This window comes from Apteryx rowi, unplaced genomic scaffold (assembly GCF_003343035.1).
Source record: "Apteryx rowi isolate R43461 unplaced genomic scaffold, aptRow1 scaffold_19, whole genome shotgun sequence".
NCBI lineage: Eukaryota > Metazoa > Chordata > Aves > Apterygiformes > Apterygidae > Apteryx > Apteryx rowi.
The window spans coordinates 571,555-588,051 of NW_020448196.1; the positions used below are offsets into that span (position 1 = coordinate 571,555).

Sequence of the window (16,497 nt, forward strand, 5' to 3'; positions counted from 1 at the left end):
GGTGATGGAATAGCCGCACAAGCTTTCCCACAACGTTATTGCTATAGTCAATTTAGTTAGCATTTACAAGTTAATGTTCCAGACAGACATATCTCTATTATCCAACCCTTAGAAAGACTACAGGTTTTAAAATAACTTTGTATTTTCACAAAACAGTAATTTCTGTGTTATTTCAGAGGAAGGTAGGAAGGTACAAACCTCACATAGAGGTAAAATCTTTGCATGCAGTGGAGCAAGGAGACCAGAAGACAGGCACAAGTTGGTGATTAAAGACTTCACCAGCAAGGCAGTCTTTAGGAAAGTTTCAGGCAGAACAAGCAAGATGGAATTCAGACTGAGAGTACAGGGCAGGTGGGTTGGGGGGGGTGAGGGGGGGGAGATGAGATACAAAACAGAAGGATAGAGGAACACCTTAAGCTAAGGAATCTAGGAAAAATATTATGACAAAGCTGTGCACAGCTCTGAAAGGCAGAACWGGCAGTCTGAGATCAGATACAAGTAAAAAAGTAGCTATATTTCAAGCCCAAAGTACAGTTTATTAAGTATTAGCATTCTGAATAGAAAGAACAATGATAGTTGAAGGACCATAGCAAATGCTACAGTAATGAAGGCAGGAGCTTCTAAGACAAGGAAAGCATATATGGATGTTAAGTTTAAAATGAAAAGGAGAAAAAGCCATCAGTGAAATATAAATCCAAAAACATATGCATCTGGACCACTTACATGGTTAAAAAATTTAAGTGAGACAATTTAATCTTGACTTGAAAAAGAATGATACTTAGGATAGCTAGAGCAGTTCATTCTCCACACCCACTCAATTTGCCCTATAGCCTATGTGCCAACAACATTTTTGGTGAACACAACTACCCTGAAGAGCATCTCAAGATACCCAGAAGAGGGCACAAAGGTATTTTGTCCGCAGATACTGCTCTAATGGTCACTGCAGCAGCATGAAGGGGTGGGGAGGAAGCAGAATTTTGTAGAACTTCCTTCCATTACAGCTAACTGCATGGTAGTTTTGATCTTTCATACTTTGAGCTGTGTATAGTTTTAGTCAAGTTCTTTGTAGAAGCAAAGTGTTTGCATCAAGCTTCAGAAGTTAGACAAGTTCATTTATCTAGCTTCATAAAACGTTCAACTAGAATTTGCTGGAACAGGATATAAACAGAAAGATTCTTGTCTGTCATTCATTATTTTTACATAATCTTGTCTTTGTCCCCTACAAATAAAAGTATATTCGTATCTATTTTTAATCTTTGATGGATTCAAACTACCACCATTTTAAAATAATGATACTGACAGTTTTAAGAATTTGGTTCACAGCACCATACTTGTGATCTCTTTCAGCAAGAAGCATCACAGCTCACTAGGAGAAATATTATCAGTTTTGATTTATTGCTTATCCTTAAGTGAATGGCTGAAGATTTTTTTACCAAGTACAACATAGGTCAAGATGACGACTTAACAAATGAAGAACTTCAAGTGATTCATCTGGAGCTTGCCAGCATTCCTTTCTACCACAAAATATGGCTAGATTAAAAAAACCCAAAAAACTCCAAAAACTAGAGAAATGGAAGCTTTGTTACAATTCAATTTAGGTGATTTTAAACTAATATTTCTATCAGCATACGTTCTATTAAAACACACTCCAGGTTTTGGGAAAACCTTTTTCATTCTAGGATCAGAGAATTGTGTAATGATACTTGGTTACCACTGACCCAAGCAATAATTAAATATAGGTATTTCAAGCAACCAGAAAGGCTCCATATCCTGCTACCAATCCCTGGTCACCAAGCTTTTAATCAGATTAAAAGCTTAAGTAATTCAAAAAATATATAAGTGCCTACACTCCAGTTTAACTCAAGATTTATTATGCCCATTACGTGATATATAAATCTACCCTACATAAACAAAATTAAACTTTTTGGTTAGTTCAATAACATCTAATCATTTTATTAAGCAGATTGAGGCATAAATTTGTGTAAAATTTATTATTTACAGGAATCCAGGAAAAAATAATTTGACTGCATACATCCTTTTCAGTAAAGCTGTTGCATGTTATAACAAAGGTTTTATAGCTTCAGTAAAGCCCTTTTGGAAGTCAATATGTTACTGCAACTTTCTATTAATTTGATTTTACTTGCATTCATTCTTTATACTTAAAAAGCTAACAGGTCAAATTAAACCAAATACCACAACAGTAAAGAAATTGTACAGTTCTCTGAGCTGACCACTAATTACATTTTAACTTTGCATTTGCAGTTCAACAGAATGCTTAATAAAAAGAAAACATCGCATGATCCAGAAATTCCCCATAAACAAGACTTGCTTCTGTAGTGCCATTGCCTTTGGCATATATTTAAATTATACTGTACAATGATCCTCAATAACTATGCAGAGAGCATAACACACGACTTGCACTTAAAATTTGCACCTTGCTGTAATTTGTGTCCTCCCCCACCCCCTCATTACCTCCATCCATTACATTTGGATTCTTAGTACTTCAAACTTAAGTATTGAGACTATTAATTACAGTACATTGTAAATTTGATGTACAAGTTTACTAACATGCCTRTCATCCACGTGCAGGCATTAGCGGATATCACCTAAAGGCATAAATAAATGTATTTAACCTTCTCTAAAACCATATGCAAAATCTATTATCTGTAAGTATCAAGTGAATAATCATCTCTTATCATACTTAAGTGTTGACCAAAATGCAGAAAGAAGTTTTGGATCAGCCTCTTCTTAATTCCTATTTTATTCCATACCTCAATTTATTTTGTGATTATATTAATTTACAAAGTATATATTGAACATTTTTATGAATATATGAAATGTCTGTTGCAAGTGGTGCCATAAAATAACCTAAGAAATTAGCAGTGATATAATTACCTAATTTTATATAAAATTGAAATTTTTATAACTGTAAATTAGGTAGAAAAATTAATCAACATACTACCTAACAAGAAAAGTCTGAAAACATAATTAATGCAACAATACATATTACAACTCCTATTCTTAGTTGCTTAAAGTACATGACAAAAGCCAGCTCACAGTAGCCAACAGTTGTTTAAAGAGCTCAATAAATGCAGTACCTGTTAAAAAAAAAAGTACAAAGTAGTGAAACCATACAGGTGACCTTATTATTATTAAGCCATAGTACTTACATGTACAGCCAAGCATTTGACAGTGGTATATACAACTAACTTTACAAGAAAATTACAGTCTGTACACACACTTTTTTTCCTGCATAGCATAAAGAAGCTACACTAGTATGTATAAAGAGACTGAACTCAGGGATTGGCAGTGGGACACGGAGCCATTCACTTCTACCAGTGGCCCAGGTCTGCGGTAACTGAAGTTACATCATTTGACAGATTTTTAAGGAGCTTTTCAGTTTTTCAGTAGTTTTTAAGTGAAATGAGTTGGTGCTTTCAGTCCAGTTCCTGGTGCTTTTGTAGTGTGGATATCTATCCACTACCACAAATGGGTACTCCCGCTGGCAGCCACAGTAACGAATGAGTGAGCATGGAGGCTGAACAAGCCTCTTAACCCTTGCTAGAGGTCTCTAGGTCAGGGTTTGCAGCACTTAGGTGGGGCAGTGTGGTGAAGCTTGTACTGCTGCTACTCAYGCTGTACCTGTTTAGTGGACAAAAAGAGGACTTCAGTTTTCTGTGCTGTCAGTCTGAAGAGTTCACAAATACTGAATTCATCTTAAAATAAAAGTGTCTTTCACCTGTTTAAATACGAAGTTTGCCTATTAGAGACTTCAGATTTGGGGGTAGAAAGAGGGGAAAGAAACCATACAATGGATCAAAGCATTAAAGAACATTAAGAAACTATTCCCCCCTCCACACACACCCACCACACACACACACCCACCACACACACACACCCACCACACACACACACCCACCACACACACACACCCACCACACACACAAAATAACAAAAACCCAGCAATTCTTGAGTAGAACCTCTAGTGGTGCAACGGAAATTAAACCTTCCTCCTGCAGAGATAAGGTGTCTTTTGAACGACACAACATGGAAAAATACTTTCAATACAACTTAAGAGAAGATACTGCTTTTAAACTCAGAAATCAGTGTTAAGCATTAGGCCAAAAAGTATTATTTTTTAACGGGCTCCTAATTCACCTGACAGCAAGGACTTAGACAAAATTAGTTTAAGTCTCTGCCACATGCTCCTGAAAAATAACTGGACCACCCGAGATAATTGTTTTATACTACTAAGAAACATGCCATTGCAGTACATAAAAATCTACTATCAGATAAGAGTGCACATAATTATTTTGCTTCAGCTGTCTTAATTTTCAAAAGAAAATTAAGGTTCTAATCAGGGGTTATTTTCTAAAAATACTCGTCAGTACCTGGCCAGAAGTTTCCTAGGTTACATTCCTAAATACTCATCCCCAGAAAACACATTCTTGGCCTTTAAGGAACCACAAGTTCAAAACTGCATTGTCACTGCCGAAGGTGATCTTAGCTGGGAATAGGTAAAAAGCAAATAAAGGAATAATAGTTGACTTCCTCCAAAGTTTTCCTCAGGATCCCAGATAGTGGTTAGTTTTAACTCATTTACTTTATACTCAGTATATGTAGCACAGATATTTGGTTCCATCATATATGCTTAGAGCTCATTCTATTTTAAAAGAACATAAAACTCTCAGTTGACTTCTTTCTCTTTGTTTATATTAATGAACTACACAAAGCAAGCCTCTTCAAATACTTCAATAAGAATATACATAACTACACTGTAAGAGTCAGATACTATTTAGTTGAATGAGCTTTATTATACACTAGTTGCTAACATTCTGAAGGCATTTAAAAAGTACTTAGTGATCCTGGCAGTCGAATGGAAGAGAAAGCAGGGTATGTAGTACCAGTATAATATGCAGGAGTTATCTGCTGTGTACTAGCAATTCATTATACCAAGGAGCCAAAGACCTGTTACCACCAACTACAAAGTCAATACCGCCACCTAAAGGTGAATACGAAGTAATGTATTTATTACTAAATTCTTTACAGAAACCTTTTACTGAAAGTCTGATACCTATACAGGGGTATCAGCAAAATATTAATTTCAGAAAATAGATATTTATGCATAGGCACACATCTTGACTTTTTTTTTTTTAAACAAACTCAGTAAGAATGTTCTACCTTAAGAACAGTATTACAGAAAGAGAAATTGCTGATTAAAAATGCAAAAACAGTTGTGAACAAAAACAAGATCAAATTGTTAGAAAGAAGGCACTATTAGTTCAGTCTCCTGAAGGAATACCCAAGCAACTTTATTGTGCTGCAAAAGTGAACAAACTGAAATTTCAGAAGAAAAACTTCCTGAAAGACTACCTTTCCAACAGACTGCTTTTAACACTGAACAGATGTCTCAGATTTCCCATGAAAGCATATTTTTCCACATCTCAGTTAAGTTTTAGTACAGTAACTCAATACAGTCCCATTTTTAAAGCACTGAACATTATTTTTACAGTACATAGTAGTTTTTTTAGTACTCAAGTATCAWGCTTGCCAAATTAAAATACAATAGGGACTTTTTCATTGCTACTGAAGCCTACTAACCAATGTTATCTGCAACGCATTTCCAAGCCAATTCTGTGAAACAGAAAGCTCTAATATAACTCCCAATAGAAGATGAAGTATCATTGTCCAAAGAAATGATACACAGTAGAGAGATCAATTTCAGTATTGTTGTCATCCTCAAGATGTTTGCATGAGTTTTAACAAGTAAATAGTCATATATGTCTACAAAGAAAACCAACAACACGCTTCTGCAGAACATAACTTTTCAATAAGCAAAATAACTGAAGGGGAGAACTGGAACAACTATAGTTCTCTGATGCCTCAAAACAATCTAAGAAACAAGTTATAAAGTATTTTGGAAAGTATTTACAGTGAAGCATGGAAAAAGAATTCCTTTGTTTTAAGAATCTTCTCCTTGGAGAAGTTTCAGAAATTATATGCAAAAATTGCAATAGTATATGGAATGGGAGGGAAGGAGAGGGGCACACTCTTTAGGAATGCTTTTCATGCTTTTTTGTTTACTTGCTGCCAACGGGAAACTTGGTTAATTCTATATACTCTAAACTTTAGTAGTTTGCAACATCAAATGATGTATAGTTTATATGGCTTAGAATACTGACTTCTCCCCTCAAACAGTTTGCTTGGACTAAACTCAGATTACCTCTCTCCTCTCCACACATATGCCCTGTTCTAATGTCCAAAAGCCTCTGGGCAAACTGTTGAAGGATGTATTTTATACCTGATGTGCAAGAAGGGGGTGGGGAGGGGGACCCTGTTTTCCAAACTCACAAACAGAAAGAAAAATATCTCAGAGATACACATATGGATAAGTGAGATTACACTGCATTGGGGTGATTCAGAAAACTTGAAAAATAAGTTAGTTTTGTCCTGTAGATTTTTACATTATGTTGATTTCAATCAATGCTTTAAATAGATAAGTATCTCCTTTGACATAAAATAAACTAAAACAAGAATTTTGGTCTTAATTTTTTACCGAAGGTAGAAAAACAGGCATTTTTCATATATCTTGTATGATACTTTTATTCAAACACTAACGCAAAATTCTACTCTCTATTAACCACTACAAGCTACAAAGAGAAGAGGGGCAGAACACTAAGAGTACTCATCTTTACAGAAAGCATTAAATAATTATCTTTAAAATATTTACTATAAAGGTTCTCACACATCAAGAGGAAAAAAAAAAAAAACAAAAAAACCCCCAAAGATACAGACAATTAAGTCAAAAATGTGGCCATCTTGAAATGTATATTCCTGGACAAAGCCAGAAGACAAACAAGGAACAAGAAATTAAGTTTTCTAAGTTAGACCATAACTGTCTATAAAAAAAAATGACGGGCTGGGGGGAGGATCAGAGGTAGGAATGTTGTTATCCTGTTACAACATTCAAAATCCCAACTCCATCTCCCTCCATCTTTAGGAGATTCTTTCTTTCTAAYCCATATCTATTTCAGCATAAAAACCCCCCAGATACTAGGGAGGTTGAAGCCTGCTACTTTTCAGCAAAAATTGTTTTACAATTTTGGCCATTAAGCCACTAGGTTAAGAAAAGCTTGCAGGGGCAGAGAAGTAGGGAAGGTCTAAAGTTTTCCTAGCTCTAAAATGAAGCCCCCCAAAACCAGATCTACTCTACTCGTAGTAACAGGAAATGGAGAGTTTACATACCACTTGTGCAAAACTGCTTTCGTGGGCAAACCTTCCCTTTGGGTGCACTGCAGTCCCTACTTGCTCTGCATTCCCCTACAAAGAAGTCACAAAACCTTTAACACCTTTTAGAGCTCCATTCTCCTGGGGAAGCCTGTGATGAAAGAGCATTTCTTTTCCTTGACAATTAAGGTAAAGTGCAGCCCCATTCCATTTCTCAGTCCAAGTACTGCACATTCATGTGGAGCAGTTCTTTGTTTTTTCTACTGAAATTAAGTACTGTTTCTTTGGGTTGGAGGGGTTAAAGAGATTTGTGGAAGATGGAAAGAAGTTAACAATGGTATTAGCCAATTCATCTTCCACCAACTTCATATATTAATCATTCATATAAGGCAAATGTGAAATTTGGCCTCACAGAACTCAATTCTAGTGAAACCAATACAAACACGAGAAGTCCAACTAAACTCAAGCAAGAAGCAAGGAAATTTCCTGGTTTCATCTGGACAGTTCTATAGTCTGTTCTTCCATTTACACTGAATACCTGTGAGATTGTTAGAATATATCAGATTGCTTGGGAGCAGATAACGAAGGACAACTCAGCTAGCTGGCACACCTCCAAATGCCTGTATATTTATTCATTTTTGCTAGGTTCTCAGCTTGGACAGGATGCTAGAGAAAGCATATAGTTACTCACATGTTCAAAAGACAGAGAAAAAGAGGTAAACATTTTAAAAGAATTTAAATAAAGTATAAACAGTTATGCACGCAACCACTTTGTGGTGTTAAATTAGCCTTACAATGTTAGCTTAACTTTTTCTCATGTAACCGTTCCACCTCTATTTGTAATTTTTTCCACTTACTACTATTAAATAATCAGCATTTCAAAGTAAGGGAAAAAATAGTTCCTTTCCTATGAAATGCCTAGCATATTAAACCATCAAAACATTCTTCTCTCTCTGTTCCTGCTTGGAAGGCTAATAATGAAGTTACTTAGCAACAGAAGAAGCAACCAAACCATATTCACTGGTCCACATTTCACTGTAATATAACACTCACAAAGGCATTATTTAGCTGCTGGTCCCCTCTGTATTATATATTTTTGATGCATAAAAAAAACATTAGTCTAAGACAAGCCTACATGTAAACCCAGCCATACACCATCTATCATGTGCTACAATTTGAAGCTAGGAGAAATTGCCTGTAAGGTTCATCTATTTTTGAGCGCCTCTCGAAAAATGGGAGAAAGAAGAAAAAAGACGAACCCTGCAGACTTCATCTACAATATTTACAAGGAAGATACAGAAGCTATTTAAAAGGGAGGTTGGGGGAGAGGAAACCCACCTTCTTCCTAGAGCAGACTGACAATTCATGAACTTTCAACTACACAAACCAAGTATGCATGTCAAGTGCACTTTCCTTGCCACAGAATGTTTTTCAGAGAATGATTACTTAGTTTGAAAACAAAACATACACATTTCCCCAAATCCACTTTTCCACCAATACAGTAGGAAATAAGAAGTGACAGAGAAAATACTAACAGTGGTTTTATTATAGAAGACAGTCTTATAGAAGAACAAAAATAACTCACAGAACTCGATGCAGCAAACAATTGATAAGCATTTGTCACCAACAACTACTCCCCTTTAAGCTAACTCCACGGCATTAACCAATTCTGATCTTTTATTTTAGAAGGCAAAAATTCTTATTTTACAACTGCCTTAAAACTTATAGTAAGTTGACTTGGTTCATACAAGATTATGCTTCCACAATAGCAAGGTTTGAAAGTCCCCCACCCCTAGGAAAGAAAAAGGCTGGCAATTTTGTCATCTACCAGAATCATCAGTGAGTACTACTTTGTTCTATATATTCAATGTTGTAGAGTGCTTAAGAGCTTTATAATTTATTTCATATTTACATTTCTAGATTAAGATTCAAGAAGTTATATTTGGATTTTATGAAGTCAAACCAAAGTTGCCATAAATTTATTTTTCCTGATCATTAAGGTAAGGCAGAAGCATTAAATGAAAAATAAAATAATAATAATAAAAAAAAACATTGAAAAGCTCAATCACAAAAAAAATGTGCAAAGGGTTAATTTTGATAAATTACTTGACAAACTTTCAAAAATAGTGAAATAAAGTTTCCTGTTTGACAGTACATAGTTTTGTTCTATTTCCACTTGAAAATTCAGTATCACATCTCTAATGATGAAAGTGACCAAAGAAAGCATGAAAGTGAAGAACATATTTCCTGGGCTGTCTTAAAATCAAGAAGGTATTTGCTATGTCTCATTTCAACTGTTAACTTAAATTGCTTTTCAGATAGTAAAGTCACAGAATTTTTGAATGTTGTATATAATAAGGAAGGTCAAATTACCACCTTGCCCACATATTTTACAGCAGTCATGCACTTATGTAGTCATTTATACACACACAAGTGTATATTTTTATATATATATATATACACACACACACACAGTCTTCATGCACAACAATTGCGCAACCTTTCATGTACAATTATGCAGATCTTGAACATGCACAACAATTTTTTCTCTTATTAAAACATAGTTAACACTATAAATTTCCCTATCTTTCTCCAGTTAATTTTTGCAGTATTTAGTTTTTCTTGTAGGCTTCTAAGAATGTTCAGTTCTCTTTTTTAAGAGATTTTCAGGTATGAAGATAGAATATTACAAGGATGTATTTTTACAGTACTCAAGATTCCATTTTGCTACCATAAGGAAAAAACAAACAAGGAAAAAAAAAAAACCAACACACACTATCCCTACAATCTTTCTTTCTTTGAACTATTTTGAGATCTCCATTTTGGCCATTATCTCCCGTTTCTTAAATTCTTACAGTTCTGATTAAAGCCCCCCCCCAAAAAAGGGCAGGGGGGGGCAGGTTAAATGAACCCACTTCYGCATTAACATCTAGTTCTCTATTTGAAGCTAAATATCAAATGGCTCAGAGTACACAGTATGCCATTTTCTTACAGATCCAATTTATTTGTTCCAGGTCAGCAGTTTTCAAAGTAGAGGTCACAACCCTGACATGAGCTGAAAGATAAGAATTAAACTGCAAGCAAACTTTTCTACTTACAAGCATGGAAAATAAAAAGAAAGTTTAACGCACTGTTCTAGAGTACTATTTAGTAGATACTGGCTTTGAACATTAGAACTTGTCACTTCTGAGACTGCATATAATAATTAGGACACAAGAGACTTCTACTACTATTCAAAAAATCTTTCTTCTACCAGCATCAGCACACTGCTGTACTACATCCTGATGTGAAAGCAACATATTTCAAGAAAAAATTATCAGTGTTTCATTTGTAGTCAAGAACTTCACCTCCAAAAATGCTTAACTTAAATAAACACTTTTTACTGTGGAAAAACATATTAGTATAAACAAAAGACATATACATTTTGCATGGACTTAGCTCAGAAGTGGACTCAATATATGTCAAACTAATGTTACTCCAGATGCATATTAACTTTTGCTTTCTGACACAATATTCTAGAAGTAATTGTTCGGGAGATGTCTGATCTATGTAGGTGAAGGCTATCTCTGTGGAGCCTAAATTCTTACACCTAGAAAACATTTAAGCAACTTGCCATCAAAGAAGGAGCCATTCAGAAGAAAGTTTTAAACAAACAAAGAGCAAGAGAAAGCTTTGACAGTGAAAATGATGTTAAGGAAAAAAAAATTGACATGTACTTACTAATTTGTTTTCTTGCATGTATATTCTTTGTAACTTCAGACAGCCTTTAGCTATAATGATCATTCCTTCATCTGAAATCTTGTAACATTGCCCGAAATGAATGTCTTTCAATTCTCTGCACTTTGAACCCAGCTGCAAACAATGAAATCAAAGCAGATTAAATATAAATAAAAAACAAAACCAAAAAACAAACACAAAACACCCCCCCACACGCCCCCAACAGGATTTGGCTGAACAATAAGTTTCAGGCATTAAGACTTGGGCATTTTCTTCTCCTTGAAACCTGCAAACAAAGATGCTTTTTAATCAGTACTATATACAAGCAAGAAAAACTAGGGTTATGCACATAGTAAAATGAAGTTGCTAACTACAGTCACCAAAAAGAATCTAAGAGTAGCACTTAAGAACCAATTTGTTTATAGGGCTTATCTAAGTAGCTAACAATACCTGCATGCTAGACAATGACAGCGTGTTTGATTTAACATAATTACTTCACAGTTTTGCCCTAAATGTTCTTTTGAGATAACAGAGATACAGTTGATGAAACTTTCTTGTATGCCTAACAAATATCRGTCTCAATCACCTTCTGCTTTCATAATGCAGATGACAGTTACTTTAACATAGTTTCCAAATAGAAACTAAGCACCTGAAAACTTGACAAACAGCCAGAGGTAAATTGCAGCATGCCAAACTGGAGATTTCATTATAAAAGAGATCATTTAATCCCTGGATTAAAAAAAAAAAAAGAAGGAAAAAAAAGTATACACAATCTCTGCATGACAGTATTTATTGCACCAAGAAAATATATGGCCATAAACTTTATTTTCCAAGTAAAAGAGGTCATTTTATTTTAATTATATCCCAGAAAAGGATATATATTCTTCCACATCCCTCTTCGTACTTGGTAAAAAGTTGGAAAATATTAAATTCACAAAATAAATTTGTTGAATGGATGGTTACCTGCTTTAGGCCTTCATCAGTGAGTCTGTCTTGATTCCCTACATGCACTTTCTGAAGAAGGGGACACTGAGAGGCAACTGCAATAATAGAGGTGTCAGAAAGCTGTTTACACCTGTAGGCAGTATACCTTAGGAGTCCAGGACACTTAAATGCTAACACGCATACTCCTGTATCTGACACATTGCGACAATCAGAAATATTGATTTCAGTAATATTCTGGCTTCTTGATGCTATCTTTTCCAGTAGTTCATCAGTAACCTGCAAATAAAATTCAAATACTGAAATTTAATTTTTTTCATAAACATCTCTGGCTTCATTCACACAGAAGCTACTATTTCCATAACATGTTTGCATAAACTAAGAGAATAAGAAAAGATTTATTTTCTGAGATAATAATAGACTGTTGTAATAAGTTTTACAGTTAACTTCAAAGAAGTCTGCTCTGGTCCTTGGAAAGAGTAAGAGTCTTCATATTCTAGACAAAGAATTCTCCATCCTTTAGAAAAGATTAGCTTGCCCTTCTATTAGCTTGCCCTTCTATAGCAGTACTCTATTTACCAAATTAAGGTAACATTTACAGAGAAGGTTTATATTTCTCTGAAATGCAATGAATTTTTACTTAGGTTTTGGCAATCATCCCAAACCAGGTGCCAACCAATATACAGACAAATACTACAGTGATGCAGGTAGCAATGGGCTTCTTAAAAGAGTAACCCAAGGCGTCACTGAACAGAAAAGATGGGAAGGAAAAGAGAGAAACATCATAAAAAAGGGGGGTGGGGAGGCATAATTAAAAAACAGAAGTTTCTTCCAGTTACTTGTCACGTTAAAAATAGAATACTGGAGTACTTTAAGTGTTGGCCTATGAAAGGCCATTAAATCAAAGATATATGTGCTGTTTTTCCCAGAACTCCTTTGAAGAATAAAATATCCCATCCACTTTCTATCTACGCACACAGTAATTAATTAACATACCAATAATTTTAAAAGATGACAATCTTTCAAAGCAGGTAGGAAACATAAGACATTCTTCATACTGAAGCTTATGAGTTAAAACAAAATAAAAACAAACAGAACCCAGAGCTGATAAGAAACAATGCAAATCCTTTAAATTGATGAAGTTTTATTTGCTTTCATAAAGTTTAGTTTCAAAAACCTGAGGTGCTTTATGCTGAAATCTTTCCAACAAAGCCACACAGGAACACTTATCTCCCACTTAGGATAGGTGAGATCTTACTTTAACCCTGAAGAGGGCAAGACAGAACAACATAAATCCCTTCTGTTTTAATTTCTTACAGTCAAGAAATAACATTTTCTGTGTTGCACCCAGTTTGATTTCCATTAATAGCAAGTCTAATCTCTTCTTGTTATTTCATCAGTCCAGCTGTTAGCTATAAAAAACAGAAATAGTAGAAATAGAAGTAGAAATAAAGCTAGGCCTCAAGGCATCCTAGAGGAAAGACTGATCTGACACATAGCACCTGCACATTTTCAGTCTAGAGGCCCATCAAGAAAATGAACCTCTGCTCTAGGTGTTATTTGGAGTCACTTCAGAAAAATCAGGTGGTCTGTCATGTTACTTTTCCACAGTGGTTCAGAGACATGTTAAATAGTAACTCTAGAAGCAAGGGAACTAATTAAGTATGGTTTCCTATGAATTGGTGATCTGAAAATGATATCTTATATGCATTCTTTGTATCCAGCATAGATAAATTCATATTGTAGCTTCTTCAAATGGGACTCTCTGAGGGTCTTTCTCCTCTGCCCACTATTTTCATGAAACTCAAGAAACTAGTGTTTTACAGACCTCTAYAAGTAGCAAGTTAGTAAGAAACCTAAGAGGGGTGAACAGTTTAGATAACTTTAGAAAAGTTTTCCACAGGGGAAAGTTACCCTGAGCCATCTAAGGCTAGGGTCTACAAGAATCTCACTAAACACAATCCATGAATCCCAGAAAAATGTAGTTCTAGGGTCAGCTACAGAACTCAAAAGACAGAATTTACCTTTAACTGATGGCTCCCACTGGCAAGAAGGAAAATAAAAGCTTGTCAAAGCAAACTGAGCAAGGACCAATTGGGTGAYCATTCTTCAAACTACAGCAGCCTTAAAAAAGTTCAGGTAGGTTTCTCAATGCAAGAGATTTGATAGTTCTGACAAACAGAATCTCCACTATCTGATGAGGACCTGACACACATAACCTACGATCCATTTCAAACAGCACTTGTCCTCACCCCGTTTAACAATGGGCATCAGTCTAAGTGCTAGTCCAACTATTACAGTTAACCATGGACATCATCTATATTCAAAAGAGTTAAACTAAGAGTTCAGATGTTTTCAGCCTCTAGTATGAAAAAACTCTGAAAGCACTGAGGTCCTTGTAAGCTCCTTTTGTTTGTCTTTGATCAAGAGTACAAGTTCTGAGAACAAACTGAGTCATCAAACATTTTTTTCACAAAGAAGCCTTCATACCTGTTGACGACTACTGAGATCCAGCTGCTTCCAAAACTGAAAATCTAAACAGAGGTCACGCCAATATTTACAGACTAAAGATGCTGAAAGGCAACGCTCATTCAGGGATAAACTGGAAAATATCTGTAAAGAAAGGGAAAAGATAAATATATTTGTCAGGTGAAGTAATCTTATTTGGAAGAGAATTACTTATTATTCAGTCTTGTATAAAGCAAAAAGATATTAATATGCACTGTAACACACATTTCTAGAATTTGCCCCCATCTTAATTAGCCAAGGACAATAACAAAAACCCACACTTCGCAACAGCTGACAAGTTAATAAGTCATATTAGCAACAACAACAAAAAGAAACAGAATGCATCCTATGTAAATAAAATTCTGTCAGAAATGAGTATATGTGCTTCCAAGATGGCATACTTAAACTATTACAACTATTAGAACAACAGAAGCCTGTACACATCATTTACAAGCAGTAAAAAGATGTTCTCATTCCTATTCTGATGTACACAGAAAGACCTTTTATTTATTTTCAATTCAATTAAAAAAAAAAACATAAGGGCATTAAAACATCAGTCTTCGAGGATTGGGGAGGGGGGGGGGAAAAACACAGCACAAAGATCTGAAGAGCAAATAAGTGTAATACAAGAAAACAAAGCACAGCCGTAGCATTTTATACCCTAGAGTTCTGAGTGCTATAGGGCTACAGCAACCCGCAAAGAGGAAATAAACTGTAACTTTATGGCAGGCTCATATAAATTCCTGTTATACGCATTATATTCGGTCTTTCCTCAGAAGTACTATTATAAATTGATACAAAAAGAAGGTCTATCAAGAGTGAAATATGAAAGTACTTGTGACCACAAATGAACTTGAATCTACAGGTCAGCCTAAAATGAAAGAGCCAATTACAATATCAGGATGTCTAAATAGAAGCACAGCTGCAAAACATGAAAGAGTCCTCTCACTCAACTGATGTCTTACAAGTACTATGTAAAAGTACTACAGCTACTTGTGCTTCAAGAAAACAGGCATATATTGGAAAGTGTCTGTAGGAAAGCACTGAGGTCTAGAAAACATTCCAAGAAAAGATTGGGACCATTTGGCCTAAGAAAAGGGATGGCAAAAGGGAAACAAAACAGAGAACACTATTTTCATCATCTTTGTGGTGGATAGGATGGTCAGCCCCAAAATAGTTAATAATGAAGCATTAGACTATAATATCTGATAACTTACAGAATTTTCATCATTGGTGTTCTTTAAAACACATCAGACAATCAACTGTCAGGAATAAGACAACCGTTATTGCCCCCTTGTTCTAGGGGTTGTTTAAATTAGTAGTTTTAAATCTGTATATCCCAATAAAAACCCCTTGGGGAAAGGGAGTTGGTTGACCATTCCTAAGAGAACTGCAAGAGATCATGGGGGGGAAACCTCCTTTAAATGATGTGAAATTCATCATGTCCACCATTTTTCTGTCTCTAAAAGTATCACAGTCTCCTATGTAAGAGTCCTCAGAGCGCTGAAGGATTCTGTCTGATGCCACTCCTTTCTCCTGCAAGCCTTTGATTGACCAGAGTCAACAGATGTTTTCTTATTAGGGAATCAGTTGAACATGGACAGGCTGAAATGCTGGTAGAAACAGTCAACGCTCATTTCCTCCCCGCAGTTCTTTGTCTGTATTGGTGACTCCGCCTCCAAGGGCGGAACAAGGAGATGGCTGTGAATGGCATCCAAAAAAATTCCATCACCTCGAGGGAAAAAGCACTAAACAAGTGGTGACTTGGCAAGAGATCTGACCTGTGTAGTTTTAGCCATTAGACACTAAATGTTGTCTAACAAAAACAAACAAACAAAACCACACACCGTTGGAGACAAGACTTCAGTGTCCTTTTGACTATTCTCAGCAATACTAAGCTATTAAAACAGCAGGAAACTTTGGAGTTCCTACTATCAGTACAAAACAAAACATAAATCTTTTGTTACAAGAATCTCAGAAGAGAACAAGGCGATCTGATGCATGTTATGTTTAGATGGACATCAGACTTGCCTGAGATAAAAACCACAAGGGATGCTGAGGTTGGCATTATAAAACACTTGAAACTAGCCAATCKTTGTTACA

At 35.4% G+C, this 16,497-nt stretch overlaps 1 protein-coding gene across 1 annotated transcript in view; it reads right to left on the reverse strand.

Moving 5' to 3' along the window:
• Nucleotides 1-16,497, reverse strand: part of FBXL17 (F-box and leucine rich repeat protein 17) — a 293,203-nt gene that overhangs the window by 265,607 nt on the left and 11,099 nt on the right. The window contains exons 2-4 of the mRNA XM_026062188.1: nt 14,377-14,499; nt 11,908-12,165; nt 10,948-11,079 (exon numbers count right to left, since the gene is read on the reverse strand). Coding sequence (XP_025917973.1) covers nt 10,948-11,079; nt 11,908-12,165; nt 14,377-14,499 — 513 coding nt within the window. The remainder of the gene's footprint in view (nt 1-10,947; nt 11,080-11,907; nt 12,166-14,376; nt 14,500-16,497) is intronic.